This window comes from Oculina patagonica, chromosome 14 (genome assembly GCF_052425735.1).
Source record: "Oculina patagonica isolate OP01 chromosome 14, crgOcupat, whole genome shotgun sequence".
Classification (NCBI taxonomy): Eukaryota; Metazoa; Cnidaria; class Anthozoa; order Scleractinia; family Oculinidae; genus Oculina; species Oculina patagonica.
In genome coordinates, this window is record NC_135771.1 from 2,916,884 (window position 1) to 2,943,509 (window position 26,626).

Genomic DNA, 26,626 nt, shown 5'->3' on the forward strand with positions numbered 1-26,626 from the left:
GCGCTCATCTTCTTCCAACAGACACGGAACGCAGGAATTGATGTTTCTCCTAGTACTTTACCTTTGTAGAGAACTATACTGCTTTTGTTTTACGAATTGGTGTCAGTTGATCCAAAAGACTTATATCAGCTGTATAAATTTGGTTGTGTATATCTTGTCTTTTTAGTTTATTAACACTGCTATTTGATTCTTGTAGACTACACAACTAGTCCGCCTCCGCCAACTACCACCTCACCACCAAGCGGTAAGATGGAAATTATTTTACTGACCCACGGTCGGAGCAGCTATGACTCCCACGAGGAGTTCTAAACTGGAAACGATACAATCCATTGTTAGAAACTCACAACAACGTAAAATAATTGGTTGCTTGCTCGAACACTCGATTGTTTCGTTAAGTGGTAAGGTTACTTAGCTGTTAGCTCTGCTAAGGTTGTGAGGAGGGGGGTAGGGTTGGACGTGAAGTATTTTCTCACAGTGGTGGAGGCGAGGGTACCCTGCTGGGCTGGGTCGCTATGATTCCTTAATTCACGTGTTGTTCTGCAACAAAAGCGCGAATTTTTTTTCAAATAACACAGGCGCTTTTGAAACGCAGACTTTCTTTCCGATGCTGTCGTATGTTCTCTTGGGGGCTTATTTCTTTTTCAGACCTTTTGAGGGGCGGGAAGGGAGGGGGGGGGACTACAGGGGTGACTAAAGAGGAGGGGGCTTAATAAGTCTTTTACGGTAAGTGCCCCTCCCTCTCCCCTAATTTCTTGCGTAGATGTCATCTGGGCTGGTCAGGCGTTTTTCCCAAATCCTGAAGGGAAAATAGCATGACGATCCCAAAGCAACTCTGCGTAGGAGGCCACCCTTTCCCCGATTACAAGGCTCCCTCACTCAAAAAGAACCTTAATTGTAAGAAAATAAGCCCAAAGCTTATAATCAGGATTTTAAGGGGCATGATGTGAGCGCAAATATTAAAAGATATTTTTTTGCTTTATAGTATGCGGGCAGGTTGTTAATAACACACTGACAAGTCCCGGATACCCAAACAATTACCCAAACAACATGGACTGTGTTTATAGGGTCCCTATTCCAGCTGGCAAGGCAATGAATATTTACTTCAACGAGTTTGTCGTGGAGTATCAGATATACTGCAAGTAAGGAACGAAATAACAAGCAAAATATATCCATGGAGTGAATAGAAATCACACTGATTACGTCAGTAACATTTTTATTTTTTGTTTCCACCACTTCGTTTAATGATCTTAATGGGTTTTTCCAGTGCTCAGTATATCTTACCTTTTTTTCAAAGTGAATTAAAATAAGCTTCAAATTTGTAAAAACATTATGATGCAAGAAAGAGAGTATGACGTTGATCCCCTCTTGTGCGTAAACTAGCTCATTATTAAGCTAATGGCTCACATAAAAATTCGCTTGGCGTTGGTTGTTTTAGCGAGCATTAAAATGATATGCAGAGAAAGATAGTACTTGGCTGCCGATAGTTTGTCTTCATAATTTTGTTGTGTGGCAGGCTTACTACAGTTTTGAGGGGTAAATTAGCCAAACATTTAAATCTTTTTGTAAAATCTTCAGAAAAATTTTGTCTTTCTCTTATTGCTGTTTGTTACAGCGTACAGCCACCATATGCGGCAAAAAAATCTGTAAGACAGATTTTGAACTATTTTAAAATAGGCAAAACACCACATTTTCTTATTTTGCGAAAAAATTATCTTACAGATTTGTATTTTATTTTGCATGAATGTTTAATCAGAGCCAATCTATATTTTCTGAAATTTTGAGATGGGGTCATATGTGTAGATTTTGAGAAAACCGACATTTAAACCGGGTACTAGTGCCCAGTCCTTTCTTAAGCACTCGGTCGTTCATTTTGGCTGTTTATTAGCATTTTTATTGTTCAAATGTCACATATGATGACTGTGCGCAGTTACAAACAGCAATAAGAGAAAGACAAAACATTTCTAAAGATTTAACAAAAGAGTATAAAGTTGGGCTCATTTACCCCCTCAAAACCCTTATGTCTGATAGCAGAAGCCGATAAGGTGTTTTTGCCGATATTCAACAAAGCAATCCTCAGCTCGGGAAAAACTAGAAGCATTCTATGAAGAGAAAACAAAAGGAATAATTATACGTGCACGTGCCCGATGGCACGAACATGGTGAAAAAAGTACAAAATATTTCTTGAACTTAGAGGAAAGAAATCATGTCAAGAAATGTATACGAAAATTATACATTAATGGTGTAATTAACACAGATCCGACTTACATTTTAAGGGAACAGGAACGTTTTTATTGTGATTTATATAAAAGTGGCAATAACGATCCAGACATTGCCCTAAAAAGGTCCACCTTTTTAGGTGATTTAAATATACCCAAACTTTCCGAGGAACAGAGAAGAGAGTGTGAGGGTAAAATCTCGCTAGAAGAATGTTCTTGTCTCCTTGATAGCTTTCGCGATAACAAAACACCAGGAAACGATGGCATTCCTATTGAATTCTATAAAAAATTCTGGCCTCTAATTGGCGACAGTTTTATAAGATGTGCAAATGAGTGTTTTGAAAAAGGTGAGTTGTCCTGCTCCCAAAAACAAGCGGTGATCACTCTTATCGAGAAGAAAGGAAAAGATCGCTCACTCCTTGAAAATTGGCGCCCAATTTCCCTTGTTAATGTTGATACGAAAATTATGTCAAAAGTAATAGCTTCAAGAATTAAAAATGTTTTACCCGAGATTATTCATCACAACCAGACAGGATACGTCAAGGATCGCTTTATAGGCGAAACTGTTCGATCTATTTACGATGTAATGGACTACACTGTCGAAGAAAACATCCCAGGCCTCATGATTTTTATTGATTTCAAAAAAGCATTTGACAGTGTAGAGTGGGATTTTCTTTTGAAATGCCTAGAAGCTTTTAATTTTGGCCCAGACTTCATTCGCTGGGTCAAAACGTTTTATAAAAACATACAAAGCTGCACCATTAATAATGGTACTACGACCAAGTATGGACTGAAGTCTGTAAGATACTGGGCGGCGAACGCCTGGAATCAACTGCCAGACCGAGTAAGAACAATTGCTACACTACAGGCCTTTCGTAATGCTGTGCGCAGCTAGATAGTCCCTTTTTAATTTTAAAATTAATTTAATACTTATTTATTAATGAATTTTTCGTTCTGTATATATTTTTACATTTGTAATTTATTTTCTCGGCATATTAGCATATGTTTTGCTAGGGGCCTAGCCAGCCCCCGTCAGCTCCGAGGGTAAATAAATTTTATTGATTGATTGATTGACTGCTTCACGATATTTTACGCTCGAGCGAGGTGTCCGGCAGGGAGATCCACTCTCCCCTTACCTTTTTATATTAGTCGTTGAAACTCTGGCAATCGCTATGCGTCAAAACAAAAGTATTAAAGGAATAATGATCGAGAACGAGGAAACTAAGCTTTTACAATATGCAGATGATACAACTGCAGTGCTCTCAGACATTAATTCAGCAGAAACATTGTTTGAGTTATTGGATAGTTTTAAAGCGATTTCGGGACTTGAGATAAACTGTACAAAAACCGAAGGCATGTGGATTGGATCATCTAAGGAAAACAAAACGAAACCCTTCGGAATCAAATGGCCGAATGAACCGATTAAGGCCCTTGGAGTGTATTTCACTTATGATCAGAAACTGCTTAAAGAAAAGAATTTCATTGAAAGATTGGACAGCATCAAAAAGCTTATCAACATTTGGTCCTCAAGAGGCCTATCAATTTACGGAAAGGTGACAATTATAAAATCATTTCTAATCCCAAAATTTGTTTACACATGCTCGCTTTTGCCCACACCTAACGAATTGGTTAAACAATTGAATCAATTGCTATTTAAATTCCTGTGGAAAGGAACAGACAAAGTAACACGCTTGTCAGCAATAAATGAATATGGGAAAGGTGGCCTAAAAATGATCGACCTAGAGAACATGGTTAAATCTTTAAGATTAGCATGGCTAAAACGAATATTTAATGGCAATGATGGAACATGGAAGCAGTACTTAAAACACCAATTAAAATCCATTGGGGGTCTTTTCTTTTTTAATTGTAACTACGATGTTAACGATTATACAATCTCTTCCCAGTTTTATCGTGAACTGTTATTGTGGTGGTCGCAATTCCGCGAAAATTTTGCTACCGAAAGGAACTGGCAAAACATCATTTGGAATAACAAAGAAATACGAATAGACAACAAGCCTGTTTATTACAAAAATTATGTTGAATCTGGAATCATCTGTATAAAGGATCTGCTATTCAATTTAAACAATATTGACTCCTTTGACCGCGTTTCATATAAAATAAGTAAAACTAATTTTTTACAATGGGCAGGCCTTCGCCACTCTATACCCAACCTTTCAAAAGGTAGATATGCATGCCCGTCACTTACATCTCCTTCATTCTTCATTGACCACAACATCTTCGACGTGAAGAAAAAGAAATCAAAAGATTATTATTCGCTTCTTGTTATGAACAAAGCACAGCCTCCTAATATTGTTCATAAATGGAAAAGCGATTTCAATATTTCGGATGATCAACTACGAGAATTTTTCACATTACCTCATTCCGTTGTACTCGAATCATATGTAAAGGCCTTTCAGTACAAAGTACTTAACAATATTCTTTACACGAACACGAAATTACACAAAATTGGTTACAGAACAAATGATTTATGTACTTTCTGTGAGGCGGAACCAGAAACTTTGTATCACTTTTTTTACCAGTGCTCCCGCGTCAGGCAGTTTTGGAATGATTTTGAATCTTACTGGTACCTCTTATCAAATCAAGTAGTTCGTCTTACTTTGCAAAACGTTTTGTTTGGAATAATATCAAAACAATGCCCTTCACTTGATTTACTAAATTATTTTATTATTATTGGAAAATTGTTTTTGTGGGACTGCAGAAGAAACCAAACATATCCTAAAATTCAAGGTTATCAGAACAAAATACTTACTAAATATGAAACTGAAAAGAAAATTAATAAGAAAAGATATTTCGAAAAGAAGTGGATATATTCTCCCAGATAATAAGTAAGGAATTATAGTGCTAGATTCGCTTTTTTTTTTTTTTCGTGTGTTTGTTGCTTATTTCTCTTTGTTGCGTGTATTAATTTCGATTATTAAAAGTCCAAACTATTGATGTAAACTTGCTATATGGAAATTATTATCATCTGTTACTTAATTGTAAATTAACACTTGTTACTTTTTTTTATTCCAATCACCTATGTAATGCTAAGTGTGTAAATATCAATAAAGGAAAAAATTAAAAAAAAAAAAAAAAACAAAAAAAAAACAAAGCAATCCTCATTGCTAGTCCGCATAAATTTCTCATGGCATTGGTTCGAAGACTCTGTCAAGGAATCAATCAATTTGGTGATCATCTTCTAAAAATTATTATGGCTTATTTTATTCGCAGCTATGACTATTTGGAGATCACCAACGAAAACAATCAGACATTTGGGAAATACTGCGGCTCTAGATCTGGATTGACCGTCGTTGTAACTGGGCAATACGTTGTGTTAAAGTTCCACTCTGATCGCTCTTTTACCTACAAAGGATACCGGTTAACTTTCAGTGCTTTCTGTAAGTACGGTCACATACAGCGCATATGGTATTGACCCATTCCGAAAAGAATTAACAATTATTCACCGAAGTGGACGTGAATAATTGTTAATTCACTGACACTGAGGTGAATAATAGTTGTTTAAGTAAGTCTTTAAGTATATACTACACAAGTTGAATAACTAGCGGACTAAAACACATTCGGTAAACAAAGCGACACGCCAAGGCAGTTTGTTTCTCTTTAGCTGCTCAGAGGTGAATAGTACTGAGCTAATTGCCTCCGAGTTTACCAGTTAGCGCGCGCAAAAAGCACTATTCACTTGTGCGGTATATACTAACTACTGTTAATTTTTGTCGCCCAGTTGAACCATATAGAATATATATATCTGTATCCACCACCAGTAAGTATAGTAGGTTCGCCAGTAGACCGTGTGTGCTCAGCATTTCACCCCAAGTAAAAAAAAAATGATTGGATGCCTAATGATTCCATAACTAAAAGAGGTTACATTTCTGGTAAATCTTTCTAAAAATTCTACACGACCTCCACTCTAGCGCTCATCTTCTTCCAACAGACACGAAACGCAGGAATTGATCTTTGTCTTTTCGTTTTACGAATTGGTGTCAGTTGATCCAAAAGACATATATTAGCTGTATAAATTTGGTTGTGTATATCTTGTCTTTTTAGTTTAATAAGACTGCTATTTGATTCTTGTAGACTACACAACTAGTCCGCCACCGCCAACTACCACCGCACCACCAAGAGGTAAGATGGAATTTATTTTAACTTACTAACAGTTACTGACCTACGGTCGGAGCAGCTATGACTCCACGAGGAGTTCTAAACTGGAAACGATACAATCCATCCTTAGAAACTCACAACAACGTAAAACAATTGGTCGCTTGCTCGAACACTCGTTTGTTTCGTTAAGTGGTAAGGTTACTTATCTGTTAGCTCTGCTAAGGTTATGAGGAGGGGGAAGGGTTGGGGGTGAAGTACTTTCTCACCGTGGTGGAGGCGAGGGTACCCTGCTGGGCTGGGTCGCTATGTTTCCTTAATTCACGTGTTGTTCTGCAACAAAAGCGCGAATTTTTTTTTCAAATAACACAGGCGCTTTTGAAACGCAGACTTTCTTTCCGATGCTGCCGTATGTTCTCTTGGGGGCTTATTTCTTTTTCAGACCTTTTGAGGGGCGGGAAGGGAGGGGGGGGGGGACTACAGGGGTGACTAAAGAGGAGGGGGCTTAATAGGTCTTTTACGGTAAGTGCCCCTCCCCTAATTTCTTGCGCATGCGCAGATGTCATCTGGGCTGGTCAGGCGTTTTTCCCAAATCCTGAAGGGGAAAATAGCATGACGATCCCAAAGCAACTCTGCGTAGGAGGCCACCCTTTCCCCGATTACAAGGCTCCCTCACTCAAAAAGAACCTTAATTGTAAGAAAATAAGCCCAAAGCCTATAATCAGGATTTTAAGGGACATGATGTGAGCGCAAATATTAAAATATATTTTTTTGCTTTATAGTATGCGGGCAGGTTGTTAATAACACACTGACAAGTCCCGGATACCCAAACAATTACCCAAACAACATGGACTGTGTTAACTGGGTCCCTATTCCAGCTGGCAAGGCAATGAATATTTACTTCGACGAGTTTGTCGTGGTGTATGGATGGAGGTGCCGGTAAGAAACGAGATAACAATCAAAATATATCCATGGAGTGAATAGAAATCACACTGATTAAGTCAATAACATTTTTATTTTTTGTTTCCACCACTTCGTTTAATGATCTTAATGGGTTTTTCCAGTGCTCAGTATATCTTACCTTTTTTTCAAAGTGAATTAAAATAAGCTTCAAATTTGTAAAAATATTATGACGCAAGAAAGAGAGTATGAAGTTGATCCCCTCTTTTGCGTAAACTAGCTCATTATTAAGCTTATGGTTCACATAAAGAATTCGCTTGCCGTTGGTTGTTTTAGCGAGCAAATGATATGCAAAGAAAGATAGTACTTGGCTGCCGATAGTTTGTCTTGATAATTTTGTTGTGTGGCAGGCTTACTACAGTTTTGAGGGGTAAATTAGCCAAATATCTAAATGTTTTTGTAAAATATTCAGAAATATTTTGTCTTTCTCTTATTGCTATTTTTTGAGCTATTTTAAAATAGGCAAAACACCACATTTTCCTATTTTGCGAAAAAACTGTTTTCCAGATTTGTATTTTATTTTGCATGAATGATTAATCAGAGCCAATCTCTAATTTCTGAAATTTTGAGATGTGAAATGTTTAGATTTTAAGAAAACCGACGTTAAAACTACTAGTGCCCAGTTCTCTCTTAAGCACTCGGTCGTTCATTTTGGCTGTTTACTAGCATTTTTATTGTTCAAATGTAGCGTATGATGGTTATACGCAGTAACAAACAGCAATAACAAACAGCAAAGAAAGAGAAAACATTTCTGAAGATTTTACAAAAGAGTTTAAAGTTGGGATCATTTTCCTCCTCAAAACCCTTATGTCTGATATCAGAAGCCCATAAACTGTTTCTGCCGATATTCAACAAAGCAATCCTCCTTGCCAGTCTTCAAAGAGTTCTCAGGTATATATAGGTATGTGCCGCTGTACATGTGAAGGGTATGGGTTTCAAGCAGTTTAGTCTGGGATAGGGTACAGAATAAGAGAGTTTTGGTCTAGAATAGGGTATCATTTGCCGGGAAACTGATCAGTGGTATGAAGAATGAAGTCCAGAATAGGAATAAAATCTCGGAAGAGAAAGAGGCTTTCCTAAACGTAAATAAAATCATCGCGGCAACGTCGCTGACAGATGGTTTTCAAAAACACTAAATAGTGATACAGTTCTAAATTAAAAAAGCAAGTATGTGATAGGGTAGGGATTTCTGGTGTCCAGTCTGGTATAGGGTTGCAAAATCAGCTGAACATGGTCTGGTATAGGGTAAGGGTTTCAGAGTCTTAGCGGCACACCCTCAGCCCCCCAAAAAGAATACCCCCCTCCCCGGGTGGTTCGAAGACTCTGACAAAGAATCAATTAACTTGGTGATCATCTTCTCAAATTATTATGGCTTATTTCCTGCGTAGCTATGACTATTTGGAGATCACCAACGAAAACAATCAGACATTCGGGAAATACTGTGGCTCTAGATCTGGATTGAACGTCGTTGTAACTGGACAATACGTGGTGATAAAGTTCCACTCTGACGCGTTTGTTACCAACAAAGGATACCGGTTAACTTTCAGTGCCTTCTGTAAGTACGGTCACAGCGCATATGGTATTGACCCATTCCGAAAAGAATTAACAATTATTCACCGAAGTGGACGTGAATAGTGGAGGATATTTACCTCGCCGCGACTGACTTGTTTTAGTACATACCACACAAGTTGAATAACTAGCGGACTAAAACACTTTCGGTAAACAAAGCGACACGCCAAGGCAGTTTGTTTCTCTTTAGCTGCTCGGAGGTGAATAGTACTTTGTTAATCACCTCCGTGGTAATCAATCAGCGCGAAAAGCACTAGTCACTTGTGTGGTATATACTAACTACTGTTAATTTTTGTCGCCCAGTTGAAACATATAGAATATATATCTGTATCCACCATCCAGTAAGTATAGCAGGTTCGCCAGTAGACCGTGTGTGCTTAGCATTTCACCCCAAGAAAAACAAATGAGTGGTTGCCTAATCATTCCATAACTAAAATGGTGACATTTCCAGTAAATCTTTCTAAAAATTCTACACGACCTCCACTCTTGCGCTCATCTTCTTCCAACAGTCACGAAACGCAAGAATTGATGTTTCTCCTAGTACTTTTCCTTTGTAGAGAACTATATTGTTTTCGTTTTACGAATTGATGTCAGTTGATCCACAAGACTTATATTAGCTGTATAAATTTGGTTGTGTATATCTTGTGTTTTTAGTCTAATAAGACTGCTGTTTGATTCTTGTAGACTACACAACTAGTCCGCCACCGCCAACTACCACCGCACCCGGTAAGATGGAATTTATTTTAACTTACTAACAGTTACTGGCCCTCGGTCCGAATCTATATTATCTTCCCACGCGGAGTTCTAAACTGGAAACGATACAATCCATTGTTAGAAACTCACAACAACGTAAAATAATTGGTCGGGATGGTCGGGAGTTGGGGGTGAAGTATTTTCTCACAGTGGTGGAGGCGAGGGTACCCTGCTGGGCTGGGTCAGTATGATTCCTTAATTCACGTTGTGTTCTGCAACAAAAGCGCAAAATTTCTTTCAAATAACACAGCCGCTTTTGAAACGCAAATTTCTTTCCGATACTGCCATGTAAGCTCTAGGGGGCTTATTTCTTTTTAAGACCTTTTGAGGGGCTGAGGGGGGGGGGGGGGGGGACTACAGGGGTGCTTAGAGAGGAGAGGCGCTTAATAGATCTTCTACGGTAAGTGCCCCTCCCCCTCCCCTAATTTCTTGCGCAGATGTCATCTGGGCTGGTCAGGCGTTTTTCCCAAATCCTGAAGGGAAAATAGCATGACGATCCCAAAGCAATTCTGCGTAGGAGGCCACCCTTTCCCCGATTACAAGGCTCCCTCACTCAAAAAGAACCTTAATTGTAAGAAAATGAGCCCAAAGCTTATAATCAGGATTTTAAGGGACATGATGTGAGCGCAAATATTAAAATATATTTTTTTGCTTTATAGTATGCGGGCAGGTTGTTAATAACACACTGACAAGTCCCGGATACCCAAACAATTACCCAAACAACGCGGACTGTGTTAATTGGGTGCCTATTCCAGCTGGCAAGGCAATGAATATTTACTTCAACGAGTTTGTCATGGAGTATCACTGGAGCTGCCGGTAAGAAACAAGATGACAATCAATTGCAAAGTATATCCATGGAGTGAATAGAAATCACACTAATTACGTCAATAACATTCTTATTTTTTGTTTTCACCACTTCGTTTAATGATCTAAATGGATTTTTCACCAGTGCTCAGTATATCTTACCTTTTTTCAAAGTGGATTAAAATGAGCTTTAAATTTGTAAAAACATCATGAGGCAAGCAAGAGAGGATGAAGTTGATCCTCTTTTGTGTACGACATTAAGCGTAAACTAGCTCATTATTAAGCTAATGGTTCACATAAAGAATTCGCTTGCCGTTGGTTGTTTTAGCGAGCCAATGATATACAGAGAAAGAAAGTACTAGGCTGCCGATTGTTTGTCTTATATTTTTTTGTGTGGCCGGCTTACTACAGTTTTGAGGGGTAAATTAACCAAACATTTAACTCTTTTTGTAAAATTTTCAAAAATATTTTGTCTCTCTCTTTCTCTCTTACAGCATTCAAACACCATATGCAGCAAAAAATCTGTAAAGGCCGATTTACACGGTACGATTTTGTCGAATGCGATATGCTTGCAACATGTTTACGACAGGCCTACGACACGAATTGTGACGTGTAAATCAAACCTACAACTCGCTTACGACTGTCGCAGGCGTGTCGTAAGCTTCTCGCATGCGACAAAATCGTACCGTAAAAGATAAGATAAGATAAGAAACTTTATTTAAGTGTCAAAGCCTTATAGCCTGGAAAATAAAACCATACTAATTAAGGGACACTGCTAAAAACTAAAAGCTACACTAATACTAAATATAAATACAATAAAAATATATATAAGTCATATAAAAAATGTTATTATAATCTATGGTGTAAAAAATGTTAAAATCTTATAATAATGTTTTGACTTGAGAGGCACTAAGTGCAGCATAGGATGCATCCCTTACAGCCGCTGTCCATTAAGGGAGTTATATCTTTTTTGCGAATACGGTTTGTGAAAGCCTGCAGAGTCTTGGCTGATCTGTCAGCCGTAGAAAGTTTTCCCCATAGTTTGGGTCCTACATAACGCAAAGAGTGCTTTCCATAAGTAACAGTGTTGTATCTAGGAGTAGAAAAATCTGATTGTCTCAGGTTATACGTGGAATTATGCTCGTTAAAAATGTTACAGATGCTATTTGGACATAATCTATGTTTAACTTTATACATTAAGGCCGATTTACCGTGTAAATCGGCCTTAAGACAGATTTTGAGCTATTTTAAAATAGGCAAAACACAACATTTTCTTAATTTGCGAAAAATGTATCTATCAGATTTGTATTTTATTTTGCGTGAATGTTTAATCATAGACAACCTATAATTTCTGAAATTTTGAGATCAAATGTCCAATGTTTAGATTTTGAGAAAACCGACGTTGTTCATTTTGGCTGTTTATAAGCATTTTTATTCTTCCAATGTCGCATATGTTGATTGTGCGCAGTAACAAACGGCAATAAGAGAAAGACAAAACACTTCTGAAGATTTAACAAAAAAGTTTAAAGTTGGGATCATTTACCCCCTCAAAACCCTTATGTCTGATAGCAGAAGCCCATAAGGTGTTTCTGCCGATGTTCAACAAAGCAATCCTTCTTGCTAGCTTGCTAGTCTGCATAAATTTCTCATGGCATTGGTTCGAAGACTCTGTCAAACAATCAATCAATTTGGTGATCACCTTCTCAAATTATTATGGCTTATTTTATTCGCAGCTGGGACTATTTGGAGATCACCAACGAAAACTATCAGACATTCGGGAAATACTGCGGCTCTAAATCTGGATTGAACGTCGTTGTAACTGGACAATACGTTGTGTTAAAGTTTTACTCTGACGGCTCTAATAGCTACAAAGGATACCGGTTAACTTTCAGTGCTTTCGGTAAGTACGGTCACAGCGCATATGGTAATGACCCATTCCGAAAATTATTAACAATTATTCACCGAAGTGGAGGTGAATAATTGTTAATTCACTGACACAGAGGTGAATAATAATTGTTTAAGTATATACCACACAAGTTGAATAACTGGCGGACTAAAACACTTTCGGTAGACAAAGCGACACGGCCAGGCAGTTTGTTTCTCTTTAGCTGCTTGGAGGTGAATAGTACTTTCTAAATCACCTCCGAGTTTACCAAACAGCGCGCGCGAAAAGCACTATTCACTTGTGTGGTATATACTTACTACTGTTAGAGCGGTTTTAACTTGAGTGCCGAAAGTAATTTGCGTTTGCTTTGGTTTTGCATTACTACGCTCATTAATTGGTTTAAAAAACTCCCGCCCCTTTTCAGAAAATCAGAACCAAAACCAAAACCAATCGTGTCTCGCTCGCGCACGTTTTCCCGCGCTTCGTGCCGGCTGCATATATTGCTTCGAGTTTTGATTGGTTGACTGGATTGTCTGTGTCCTTTGTGATTGGCCAGAGGGATTACTATGGTTTTGGTTTTACGACACTCATTTGAAAACTGCACTAATTTTTGTCGCCCAGTTGAAACATATAGAATATATCTGTATAAAGTTTTAAAGCTATATTTATGAAAAGTCACAACTTTGCAGTCTTTATTTTAACGGTACACTTTAAAACTTCAGAATATCAGATTTTTTAATTTATTTTTTATTATGAAGTGATAATTTAAAAGAAAATTAATATGTTGCTGTGTATATGGTTTGCTGTGTTTATTATTCACTATTTTTCCGCCTTGTTTGTCTTAGCTCCAGGAAATATCAGCACATCAGCACCAAACACGACTAATCCACCATCCAGTAAGTATAGCAGGTTTGCCAGTAGACCGTGTGTGCTCAGCATTTCACTCCAAGAAAATAAATGATTGGGTGCCTAATGATTCCATAACTAAAGAGGTAACATTTCTGGTAAATCTTTCTAAATATTTTACACGACCTCCACTCTAGCGCTCATCTTCTTCCAACAGACACGGAACGCAGGGATTGATGTTTCTCCTAGTACTTTACCTTTGTAGAGAACTATACTGCTTTTGTTTTACTAATTGGTGTCAGTTGATCCACAAGACTTATATCAGCTGTATAAATTTGGTTGTGTATATCTTGTCTTTTTAGTTTAATAAGACTGCTGTTTGATTCTTGTAGACTACACAACTAGTCCGCCATGGTATACCACCGCACCACCAAGTGGTAAGATGTAATTTATTTTAACTAATACTAACAGTTACCGACCCACGGTCCGCATCTGAAAATTAACTCCTCATGAGAAGTTCTAAACTGGAAACGATACAATCCATTGTTAGAAACTCACAACAACGTACGTAAATAATTGGTCGCTTGCTCGAACACTCGTTTGTTTCGTTAAGTGGTAAGGCTACTTATCTGTTAGCTCTGCTAAGGTTGTGAGGAGGGGGGTAGGGTTGGACGTGAAGTATTTTCTCACAGTGGTGGAGGCGAGGGTACCCTGCTGGGCTGGGTCGCTATGATTCCTGAATTCACGTGTTGTTCTGCAACAAAAGCGCGAATTTTTTTTTTCAAATAACACAGGCGCTTTTGAAACGCAGACTTTCGTTCCGATGCTGCCGTATGTTCTCTTGGGGGCTTATTTCTTGTTCAGACCTTTTGAGGGGCGGGAAGGGAGGGGGGGACTACAGGAGTGACTAAAGAGGAGGGGGCTTAATAAGTCTTTTACGGTAAGTGCCCCTCCCTCTCCCCTAATTTCTTGCGTAGATGTCATCTGGGCTGGTCAGGCGTTTTTCCCAAATCTTGAAGGGAAAATAGCATGACGATCCCAAAGCAATTCTGCGTAGGAGGCCACCCTTTCCCCGATTACAAGGCTCCCTCACTCAAAAAGAACCTTAATTGTAAGAAAATAAGCCCAAAGCTTATAATCAGGATTTTAAGGGACATGATGTGAGCGCAAATATTAAAATATATTTTTTTGCTTTATAGTATGCGGGCAGGTTGTTAATAACACACTGACAAGTCCCGGATACCCAAACAATTACCCAAACAACATGGACTGTGTTTATTGGGTGCCTATTGCAGGTGGCAAGGCAATGAATATTTACTTCAACGAGTTTGTCGTGGAGCATCACTGGAGCTGCCGGTAAGAAACGAGATGACAATTAAAGTATATCCATGGAGTGAATATAAATAACACTGATTAGGCCAGTAACACCCTTTTTTTTTTGTTTCCGCCACTTCGTTTAATGACTAAATGGATTTTTTCTCCAGTTCTCAGTATATCTTACCTTTTTTCAAAGTGCATGAATTAAAATAAGCTTCAAAGTTGTAAAAACATCATGAGGCAAGCAAGAGAGGATGAAGTTGCTCCCCTTTTGTGTACGACATTAAGCGTTAAGTAGCTCATTATGAAGCTAATGGTTCACATAAAAATTTGCTTGGCGTTGGTTGTTTTAGCGAGCATTAAAATGATATGCAGGGAAAGATAGCACTACTAGTAGGCTGCCGATAGTTTGTCTTCATAATTTTGTTGTGTGCCAGGCTTACTACAGTTTTGAGGGGCAAATTAGCCAAACATTTAACTTTTGTTGTAGAATCTTCAGAAACATTTTGTCTTTCTCTTATATTACTGTTTGTTACAGCGTACAACCACCATATGCAGCATAAAAATATCTGTAAGACAGATTTTGAGCTATTTTAAAATAGGCAAAATACCACATTTTCTTATTTTGCGAAAAATTTATCTTACAGATTTGTATTTTATTTTGCACGAATGTTTAATCAGAGCCAATCTCTAATTTCTAAATTTTGAGGTGGGGGTCATATGTTTACATTTTGAGAAAATAGACGTCGTTCATTTTGGCTGTTTATTAACATTTTTATTCTTCCAATGTCGCATATGATGATTGTGCACAGTAACAAACAGCAATAAGAGGAAGAAAAAACATATTCTGAAGATTTTACAAAAGAGTATAAAATTGGGCTCATTAACCCCCTCAAAACCCTTATGTCTGATAGCAGAAGCCGATAAGGTTTTTTGACGATATTCAACAAAGCAATCCTCATTGCTAGTCCGCATAAATTTCTCATGGCATTGGTTCGAAGACTCTGTCAAACAATCAATTAATTTGGTAACCACCTTCGCAAATTATTATGGCTGATTTTATTCGCAGCTATGACTATTTGGAGATCATCAACGAAAACAATCAGACATTTTGGAAATACTGTGGCTCTAAATCTGGATTGAACGTCGTTGTAACTGGACAATACGTTGTGATAAAGTTCTACTCCGACGCGATTGTTACCCGCAAAGGATACCGGGTAACTTTTAGTGCTATCGGTAAGTACGGTCACATAGTCCGGCGGCTTAGCTCGAAATTTTAGTTGAATTGTGCACTTTTTGATACAAGCATGCAACTTGGCACAATGAAAGTGGTCACCAACAGAAGATTTTTCAGATATAGTGCCAAGCCCGAAATACGCCAGTTTCCATGGAAACCGTAATTTATTAAAATCAATGGAATTTCGTGAAAGCTCGTGAAATATTTGTTTGTCCTTGTTTATAGACAAATACTTTTATGCCAGGTAGTGATACCAAGTCGCACGTACAAAATTTAGAATGAAATGCTGTAATTTAGACTGTTCACAGCCCTCTATATTTTCCTATTTTTCTTCTGTTAGCGAGCGGCGAACGCTGGGATTGGAGAATGAATCCTGAGAGACCTGGACGCTAGCGCAAAACGAAAGACGCGAGGGGCAGAGGGCGGGGAACAAAAAATCTTTTTCCATGCAATAACTTTATAGTAAAAATTATTGGTTAAAGATGGTTAAAAAATAACAATTGTAAGCCTAATTTAAAGCATTCATATCTGTATTTTTGAAATAAAATCTACAATAAAAAGTGTATAAAAGCACAAGAAGAAGTAGTTCGTGGGGGAGGGGCCTCTTGGCTGAAAATTTCATTGCTACTTACTAGCTGAAAATAGGAAATTAGCGTTGGCACTATATCGAGAATTGATTAGTATGTGAATGCTTGAATCCTGCAAAGTTTGGTGCTTGTATCAAAAATCGCACAATTCAGGAGCTAAGCCGCCGGACTAACAGTGCATATGGTATTGACCCATTCCGAAAATAAGTGACAATTATTCACCAACGTGGAAGTGAATAGTGGTGGGTAATTACTGACACTGAGGTGAATAATTGTTTTAGTATATACCACACAAGTTGAATAACTTGCGGACTAAAGCACTTTCGGTAAACAAAGCGACACACCAAGGCAGTTTGTTTCTCTTTAGCTGTCCCGAGGTGAATAGTACTTTGTTAATCACCTCCGAGTTAACCAATCAGCGCGCGCGAAGAGCACTATTCACTTGTGTGGTATACACTTACTGCTGTTAATTTTTGTCGCCCAGTTGAACCATATAGAATATATATCTGTATCTACCATCCAGTAAGTATAGTGTGTTCGCCAGTAGACCGTGTGTGCTCAGCATTTCACCCCAAGTAAAAAGATAATTGGATGCCTAATGATTCCATAATTAAAGAGGTAACATTTCTGGTAAATCTTTCTAAAAATTCTACACGACCTCCACTCTAGCGCTCATCTTCTTCCAACAGACACGAAACGCAGGGATTGATCTTTGTCCAAGTACTTTTCCTTTGTAGAGAACCATATTGTTTTCGTTTTACGAATTGGTGCCAGTTGATCCAAAAGACTTATATCAGCTGTATAAATGTTTTTGTGTAGTTATTGTCTTTTTAGTCTAATAAGACTGCTGTTTGATTCTTGTAGACTTAAACACAACTAGTCCGCCATTGCATAACACCACACAACCAAGCGGTAAGATGGAACTTATTTTAACTTACTAACAGTTACTGACCCACAGTCCGAACCTATATTATCTTCCCACGAGGAGTTCCAAACTGGAAACGATACAATCCATTCTTAGAAACTCACAACAACGTAAAATAATTGGTCGTTTGCTCGAACACTCGTTTGTTTGATCTGGTAAATTATGAAACCGAGATCGAGGCTTCAATACGTTTTTTGGCAAGTTTGGCATGTAACCTTCATAACAAATCGGTCAGTTCTAGGTTGCTAGACGGAATTCTCAAAATTGTCAATTATGTTATTAACAATGCACAGATGACAATATCACAGAATTGTGAAGTCACTGAAGAGCTACTAACAGGAATGATAGTGACGTCATACCACATGTGGGTTTCGTCCAATGGTCTTTTGAGCTGTGGTTGATTGATTGTGTCACTTATTACTCACAACTGTATAGATTGCCTAGGCGATCATTCCTCAATTTACAGCATTTACTGATTTACGCCGTGACTACTTTGTGTTGTGATAAGTTCGCTTCTGTTAAAACCCGTAAAACCGAACAGTTAACCTCCTTATTAAAGTTTTTTTCAATTTTATCCGCCCTGGTTTACTGCATCACCACCAAACACTAACCGCAAACTGCACCCTGTGTGATATATAGTTTCTCTTTATCTAAATAAAACCAGTCGTGTTATTTGTCCTTATTAATTAAATTAGTTTGCGTTGAAGTTTGTTTTTTATTGTGCGTGTAAGGAACTCAAACTATTCGCCCTAGTCTACCATATATATTACCACCAAAGGGCATTAAATAAAATAAAAAATTGAGAATTTACAACGGCATCTTCCACATAGTGATTCCAGATCAGTGATTCTAAATTGGAATTTAGAAGTGTTGGTTTTTGTGGAGGGAGGAAAACCGGAGAACCCGGAGAAAAAACCTCGGAGCAAGGACGAGAACCAACAACAAACTCAACTCACACATAACGCCGGGTCTGGGGATCGAACCTGGGCCACATTGGTAGGAAGCGAGCGTTCTCACCACTGCGCCATCCCTTCTTCATTTTTATCTCGATTTTAACTATAGACTGCCGTATCACATCATAACAGTTCTTCTTAATAATAATTGTTTTTTTATTTTTTTATAGGCGGATGTGGATATGTGCAAAACAACACACTTACTAGTCCTGGATATCCAAACAACTATCCGAATAACATGGACTGTACTTATTCGATCCACATCCCACACGGCAAGGCGTTAAGAATTGTTTTCGAATTTTTTAAAGTGAACGACTGCGGGTAAGTAACTACGTACGAACGCTTCATGGGAAATGACCATCAAGTTCGTTGAAATATAAAAATAACCTCTTAAAACAGTGAAAGAACATTTCAATAACACACCAAATACAAAAGAAGGTACGGATGGCCAAATGCGACGAAGATTGAAACGGATTGCGATACTCGGGTTTTTGAAATATTGTTGGGCTAAACAGTTATCAAAAGTTAATCTTGTTTGTTTGTAAATTTAAATTCTAACGACCGGGAGACACATTTGGTTGCAGTGAAGCAATGGTTTTGTCATTTAGATCCATAGAAGTAATTTCTTTGCAAACATAAAGTTTCATAGCGAGTATTTGGCAGAACTTAATAAAATAAACTAACTCAGCCGTGACACAGTCCCTTTATCTGATATGAACACATCACTAGCTATTGCCGCAGAGAACAGGAAATGAGAACTTAACGTGCATTGCCTAGCTGCCATCATATCCTTAACCAGGGCCTTGCCGTCTGCCTCTTGCTAGTTACGGCCCTGCCTTAACCAAGCAGTAAGCGTGAGATTAACATGTTTCGTAATATAAATGAAGCAAATAGACCCCAACTTACACATTCCTTTTTTTAAAAACCACAGCTTTGACTATTTGAGGATCACTAACGAGAGAAACCAGACACTTGGAGAGTTCTGTGGAAATAAATCTGGACATGATGTAACTGTGTCTGGACATTACGCCGTGATAACCTTCCATTCAGATAGCTTTGTTACTGACCAAGGATACAAGCTGTATATCTTTTTTTCATACGGTAAATCATATTGATTTAATTCATAAGAAGAAAGCAAAACTTCTCCAGTGAAACGGGAAAAGAGAACTAAGTGTCTTGTTAAAGAAAATCGGACAAACGCAGACTAATACAAACTACTTTCTACCAACGTAAACTTATAAAAAAGGGGCAGCTTCAAGCCAAGTGGCGCATACTGCCGGAGCGGAATATTTCTACTCTCCCCTGGATGGGATGCTAGTTCGTCGCAGGGTCCCCCCCCCACCCCATAGCATTATTTCGCCGGTCCGGCGCGCTTATTATTAGGCCACTGCGCCTCCCACTACGAAAACTTATAAACAGATGTTTCATTTGACTCTGCAAAAGATCGTGATTGCTTCTTTATGTTACTCTTTTAGGAAATTTAATAACCCAAACGGTATGAAAATAATTTCAAGTAGATTTTTTACTGATGAAAAACGGTCTAAAATACATCGGAGATGTATTTTAACAACATAAAATTTTAAGCTTGGTTCAAATGAGTATTGGAGCATTTAATATGCTTGAGTTTCATTTTTTGTCCTGTTATTTATGCAGGAAATGCCAGCACTTCTCTCCCATGGACGACTTATCCACCATACAGTGAGTGTGTTATAGTTACCAATGTCGAAAAATGAATGTTGTTGACCGCTTACGTGTAACTCCCACAAATAAACTGCATCTTTCGCTATTTTAAAGATTATACCAAAAGAATATACTGATTGGGCATTGAGGCGACAATGTCTAAAATGTTATCTAAAACAGGAGAGAAACATATTGCGGTTTTCAAAAACATGCTTACTCTGAAATTCAAGACTCAACTAACGATTGCGTTCTTCGCTGTCGTCAATCAGGCAACGAACCTTGAAAAACAGAAACAAACAAAATAGATCGAAATCCACCAATCACAACTGACAGACATGACATTTTGAACCGGTTGAAGTGATGATTGACGGCAGCAAAAAACGTAAACCGTTGGGTATGATTTGAACTTCAGAGTTCGCATATCTTTGAATACTGCAATAAAGTTAGTTTGCGCAGTACTTGATTCATCACGAAAATTGGCATCAGTTATCTTGTGTCATGGTCTCTTGTAATATAATTATCAACAGGTTTTCAATTTTGAGACCTCTGAGAAAATACTTTGGCCCTCAATAACTTTTTTTTTTGTAAATTTATTACATTTCTGTATTGCTGGTTTTCACTGTCACGCAATCAAAAAATAAATTCGAAACCATTCAACTACAGAAGCTATGAATTTCAAATATTATAGATGTTAAATATATAAACACTTTCTTCAAGTTTCGGGTCTGTGCGGTGTACCGTTCGCGAGTTATTTTCCGAACTTTTCCACGTAAATTTATAAACCTTAGTATGGAGCCGCCATAACTGTGTCCTGCCGAGGGACACAGTAATGGCCGCCGTGATGTCAGAGAAACCATCTGGAACTCAATTCTGTTTACAACAGCGGCCATCCTTGGCTTAAGAGCTAGTACACTTTCACATAAACACCACTTATTATATCTGAATTGTTCATTCTGCACAAAATGGAAAGGAAAGGCCTTTTTTCAAACAAAACAGCTTTGTCACGGCACTCAGCTTGATGTCACATACGACGGAGAACTCAAATATTCAAAATGCTCTGTTTTAAAAACGAATGACACTATCGATCTGGAAATTTGCAAAAATATATATTTTTAGTTTATCTTTCGCCTAATGACAACGAAAATTTAGCACGCGTAGTGAATTTTGATTTCAGAATTTTATGACGTAACATAAAAACCAAGAATACAGGCTAGGTCTTGGCGGATTGTGCTCCTAAACGTGGCATATTATGCTACCAGCAGCTGTGCTCCAAATTTTGCCAAACTGATTATGCCCAAATTATGCTCCTGATTTCCGAAACTATGCTCATAAAATGATGTAGATCCTGTACAAAGAGGCGCGCAATAACGGCACCAAATTATGATGTTTTTCAAATAAACTGTTTTGGCAGTTTGTCTTGGCCGCCAGCTGTCCAAATTAGCTGCTCGCATCTCTGAACCGTTCGTAAAATGCCTTCAATCACTTAACAATCACTATTACTACTATAAGCGTAGCTAAAACACGTATCGCAAGAACATACTACCTAAATTTAATTTATTTCTGTAGAAAATACACCATATTTACTAACTGTTTTATGAATTTATGCTCCAAAAAGTCCCGGCCTAATATTTGCTAATAATGCCGTAGCAGTGCTCGTTTAAAAATAGTCTTTTTGCTCCAATTATGCCAAAAATTATGCTAGCACAATCCGCCAAGACATAGTACAGGCGTAACCAGGAGGAACATGGCCAGCGGGCTTTCTTTACTTTGTGTAACAACACTGTATTATTGCACTGCCATAACACTTACTAGCAACACCCCTCCAAGGTGTTACAGGTTACGGTTTCAACTGAGAACACTAATATACTATATAGTTTTAGGGCGGTGGTGTGAAAGACTAAAAATGACGAACATTTGTGAATTTGTAAAAACTTGTTGCATGACAAGGTTTTACTATCCAAACAGTGGCCAAAAATCGTAGATCTCATTGTAGCGTTAATTTAAATAGTAGAATTGATAACGGTCAAAATATGTCTAAACCGTTTTTTGTTGTCTCTTTAACAGCCTCGCCTACTCCCTCATATTATCCCAGTCGAGATGCAAAGACGTAAGTCATTTATTGTTAATTTAATATTTAGCGATTTAACCTTTCTCATCCATTTGTTAATCTTTTGTGTTCATACTAAACTGGCCGCCAAGCCTCGTTAGCATGTGCAAAGAACAACAAGACTTTGAACCGGTAGGGAGGCTTGGCGGGCAGAAAGAACACAAAAGAATACCAAATGGCTGAGAAAGGTCTAGCCAGTACGCAAGTTCAACTTGAGCATGTTTTGTATCTATTTTTTATAGTTGATGTTATGTCTTAAAGATGAATTACAGTCCGTACTGCGCAATCTCGGCTGCAATGTTTATGTGAGCCTCACAAACAAAGCAAAACTAAAAATTACGTGACAAACTTACCTGTTTCTTCATTATTAACGCCAGATATCCTTGCAGAACAAATAATAACAAGTAGAAGAACCTTGACGCTATTTCAAACCGACGTTTCAGCTCATCGGAAGTTCTTGAACGAAGCGAACTGTAATGGCGGACTAAAAAAACTTCATGTATGCTGTCACCGAAGTGTAACATTTCAACGAATTCAAAACAAAAACGTAAACAAACCCCGAGTCTGCGCAGTACGGACTGGAAATCAGCTTTAAACGATATTATCAACTTAATAAATGTAGATGTAGAACTTGCGACTACTGGCGTCCATTTGCGTTACCGTTTGGCCAGGGCTTTATTATATTTTCTATGATAAAAAGTGGCTTGATTTTTCCTTAAATTTCAGTAAACTGCAACACTACTTGTACACTTTGCGAGCCACACTTAATGAGGTAATGGTATACGTATACTTCACGCTGATATCGTTTTATTCATTGTTTTATTATTAAACCCTATCCAGATAGGGGGGGAGGGGGGGGGGCGGAAAGTGCTTGCGCTGACTTTTAATGCTTATTACTTTTTCAAGATTCAACCAAACGCTGCCAAACTTTACGAGTTTATCTAAAATTTATCTGGGAATTATATTCTTGGATAGGTTGTTGTGTCGGGAATATGACGTCACCATGACAATGGCATTTTGACAGACATGTTTTCCCACATTTGTAGTTTTTGTGTTCTTATCAATGAAAATTAATTTATAAGTACTTTTATGCAATTATGAGTACTTTTTTATCGATTTTGGGCGGTTATCTGACGTTTTGGAAAAATTTTGAAATCCAAGATGGCGGCTGTATTGACATCATGATGTAATTGTAACGTGATGTGACGTCATCATCCCACGTGACGTACATCAAAAGATAGAATTTTTGACCGTTTTGAAATATCTTTTTTAGTTTAAGAGATATTTACTTTTTTGTATTATGCAAATGAGGAAAGTAATGACGTCATTAATCGTCCCACAAAAAGATAAAACATTGAATGAAGAGTTTCTCAAGAAATATTAGAGCGGGGTTATTCAAACGTGGCACCATAAATGTACAGAACAGTTCAGTATGTTATATCGTTCCGTTATACGGTATTTCCTTTGTTCCTTTGGTATTACAGATCGTTACAAAGATCCTACGTGAAAATATGACTGATTCACTTAGTTACAATATTTCTTGTTGTCAGTTTCATATGTATCATTAGCAACAGCGTAAAAGACTTAACTTTTCAAAGTTATGTGGTGAATTAAAGCCACTTTCTTAATCCCTCCCTTGATACCTTTAAATGGCGTTAACTGAGAGTGTTTGTTTCTCGACTACATTTCATAGATGGAAAAGATTGTGGACAACGAACTTCAATCAAAAGTCTCTGTCAGGAGCTACAAAGGTATTACTGCATTAATCCGTCTAGACGCATTGTGCATCTTGTAGTTTATCTTTAGTATAGGAACTATTCAGTTGCGTTTTCTTGTTGTTTTGGTAAAAATTTAAAACCAAAAAAGACGCTTGAGCACTTTAGGCCCGTACCTAGCGGTTGCAGGGGGAGGGGGGGGGGGGGAGGCAGTTGCCCCCGCCAGGAAAACTAAATTTCTAACATAGCGTTTGATTTTGCTGGGCTATTTCTTGTAGCTATATTAGAGTTTGCCCCCGCAGCGGTGTAGAGTGGAGTTTGCCCCTGCAGACAAAAAATCCTAGGTACGGCCCTGCACTTTCCAGCACGCATACTTTGGTGAATCGATACTGACAATTTTCATCGGGTGATGCTACAGTAATGGTATCAAAAGAATGACCAATAATTGGCGAACAAGATATGGTCATTTGCTTGACACAACAGATTATCATAGCAATGGTATACTCTATTAACCCCCTCCCCCCCCCCCCTTAATTTCAGGTTTAAGTACTGATAATGTGACAACAAGCTAGGAGAATCTCAGTTGCTATTACTAATTTGTGATCAGTATTTTAAAAAACAACTTTTTGCAGAGTTTTAAAACATTCTACGGAAGGAGTTTAGAGCCACTTTAATTAATGGCCGATTTTTTCAAGTTTATCGTTCACATTACATGTACATCTTAATCTTTTTCAGTCTTAACTATACATTTCTTGTTTATTTTTCGGCTTATTAGTACTCCTTGCATTTTCCTCCCACGCACAACTATTATTTTTAGCGTTTTTATCAGTTTGATAGAAATTTTGTACACCAGGAAATTAAGCTAAGATGCCGTGACATAAATTGAAACGACTTACAAACCGTCCTGACGAGCTTGTTGTAGCGCCAGCTTTGTCCCTAAACTCTGCTGTTAGCGATGACGTAACCGAATAGAGCTCGCCTGTTTTCCCGTCCCATGCTTTGCGCGGTCATTGAAACAAGAGAGAATGCCTGGGGACTAGGCTTGCGTGGCGCTTAAACAAAACGTTGAGTTTTCTGTATTTTAACTCATAGAACGTGTCACGAGGACCCTGTCTGATTTGCATGCCGCAATGAACAGCGGAAGTCGCCAGAAACGTGACGTCAGGAGGGCAATGGTGATTGGCCAGTTGGAAAAGAAAGCCGCTGATTTGATGAAGAAACTGAACACCAAGGAAGGTTAGTGAAGCGGATAAAAGGTCTCGCAAGTATTGCTGACATCCCGGAGCTTTAAATGCTATTTTCGAAGCAACTGAATTTCTGAACGAGTTGATTTCTCAAGATTAAGCGACTACCGTAAAATCACGGTTATAAGCCCCCCTCTCCCCGGTTACAAGTCCCCTCCCCCTCTCCCCGGTTATACGCCCGTTTCTCCCTCCCTGGTTATAAGCTCCCTTGCCATCTCCCCGGTCATTTTCCCATCTCAGTGTCTGCTTACGAAAAAGGAAGGTCGTAAATTAAAGCAGTAACTGCTGAACATCGCAAGTAAAAGTATGATCAGAGTGATATTCTTAAAATATATCTATAAATAGAGTCTGTAAGTAGTTTTTTTCCAGCTAATTTCTAAACGGTTTTTTATTCAGAAGCCTCCTCGGATATAAGCTTCCCAATCATAAGCCCTCCCAAACCCCTAACAAAGTTGATACGCCCACCGAATCCTCATAAACGGGATTTTACAGTATTTAATTTTGCTGCTCGAGCTTTAGGCTTTTATGGCAAAGTCAGGGCGATTTTTAAATTTAATGACTATCTAATATAATCAAGCTGCTTTTTTTTTGTCATGAAATCGCAATATTCACTGAAATTTGTAACTTGTTAAGCTACTTTAAGTTTTCTTTATTCAGTGCCTTTGCTCTATGATTGATTAAACATATCAAATGAACTTGATTATTTGTAGCTCAATACAAGAGGCGTGTTTTGTTGAAGAAAAAAATGGCCGAGATGGCGCCGATAAAAGTTTACTAGACCGGTAAGTACAACAATAACAGGCAAACTATTAGCCTGAGTGCAGACGTCTCCTCTTCGTAAATATAGTATACCTGTCAACGTTTTCTGGGTCAAAGGCTTGAGAGTTTTATCCTGAGAGTGCCAGGATTTCCGAAGACAACACGACCATTTCCGGAGACGTCCGAAGTATTCCGAAGACGTTCCGAAGGTATCCCGGTTCCAGTCCCAGGACATGTTTTGCTAAATACGGCCTCTTTCCCAATGCATTTCTTATCAAAACTCGGTTGAGATTTTGGGGAAAGTATCTTCCTTTATTGCATTTTATACGGAGTTTTCGTTTCTCGCTGAAGTTTGAGTTTACTTTTTTTGGAAAGTGTGCCAGTAATGACTCACATTTTTCAACTAGGCGTGAGAAATTGGTTGGTAGGCGTGAGTTGGCGTGAGATCAAAGTTTTCAACGCGCAGGCGTAAGACTCACTTCTAAGACGGGTTTGTTGGCAGGTATAATATAAGGCACGTTCATATGCTGGCCACCGAAGCATTTACTCAATATAGCGCGTTTTTACTCACGTGGCCAGCGTCTATGCAAATAATATTGGAACAAAAAGAAGCGTTTACATATTAACGAAAAGACTTCAAATCCCACAGGATTGGCTTGGTACACCAGCATGGCCGCCGTTTCGTTGTTTTGAAACACTAATTATATAATATGGCCGCCGTGACGCCATTAGCCTGCGTAGCAAGCGTTCCCGTGCGAGCAAATATTCTGGCGACTCCCTTGTTTTCCCTTTTTTGCTCTCGCCTCAATTTTCGCGCGGCCAGAATCTTTCGCTCTTCGCTCGCGCGCGACACATAACAGCACTTCGCTCGCACGGGAACGCTTGCTATGCAGGCTATGACGCCATGTGAAAAGCGACTGAAAACGCTCACTCGACAACACCACTATATCCGAAAA

The 26,626-nt window shown here is 38.4% G+C and overlaps 1 protein-coding gene across 29 annotated transcripts in view; it reads left to right on the forward strand.

Moving 5' to 3' along the window:
* Positions 1-26,626, forward strand: part of LOC144638103 (cubilin-like) — an 84,449-nt gene that overhangs the window by 57,593 nt on the left and 230 nt on the right. For 5 of the 29 annotated variants that reach the window (XM_078497253.1, XM_078497258.1, XM_078497269.1 and 2 more), the window contains 22 exons: positions 197-244; positions 983-1,139; positions 5,448-5,614; positions 6,309-6,356; positions 7,112-7,268; positions 8,678-8,844; positions 9,543-9,584; positions 10,271-10,427; positions 12,149-12,315; positions 13,146-13,196; positions 13,539-13,583; positions 14,346-14,502; positions 15,533-15,699; positions 17,152-17,199; positions 18,336-18,486; positions 19,097-19,266; positions 19,819-19,863; positions 21,910-21,952; positions 22,679-22,724; positions 23,646-23,703; positions 24,760-24,903; positions 25,622-25,693. In XM_078497253.1, the coding sequence (XP_078353379.1) occupies positions 197-244; positions 983-1,139; positions 5,448-5,614; positions 6,309-6,356; positions 7,112-7,268; positions 8,678-8,844; positions 9,543-9,584; positions 10,271-10,427; positions 12,149-12,315; positions 13,146-13,196; positions 13,539-13,583; positions 14,346-14,502; positions 15,533-15,699; positions 17,152-17,199; positions 18,336-18,486; positions 19,097-19,266; positions 19,819-19,863; positions 21,910-21,952; positions 22,679-22,724; positions 23,646-23,703; positions 24,760-24,903; positions 25,622-25,689 (2,303 nt within the window). In that variant the 3' untranslated portion in view covers positions 25,690-25,693. Of the gene's footprint in view, positions 1-196; positions 245-982; positions 1,140-5,447; positions 5,615-6,308; positions 6,357-7,111; positions 7,269-8,677; positions 8,845-9,542; positions 9,585-10,270; positions 10,428-12,148; positions 12,316-13,145; positions 13,197-13,538; positions 13,584-14,345; positions 14,503-15,532; positions 15,700-17,151; positions 17,200-18,335; positions 18,487-19,096; positions 19,267-19,818; positions 19,864-21,909; positions 21,953-22,678; positions 22,725-23,645; positions 23,704-24,759; positions 24,904-25,621; positions 25,698-26,626 lie in introns of all 29 variants that reach the window. The other 24 variants (XM_078497254.1, XM_078497256.1, XM_078497260.1 and 21 more) reach the window with 24 other exon arrangements.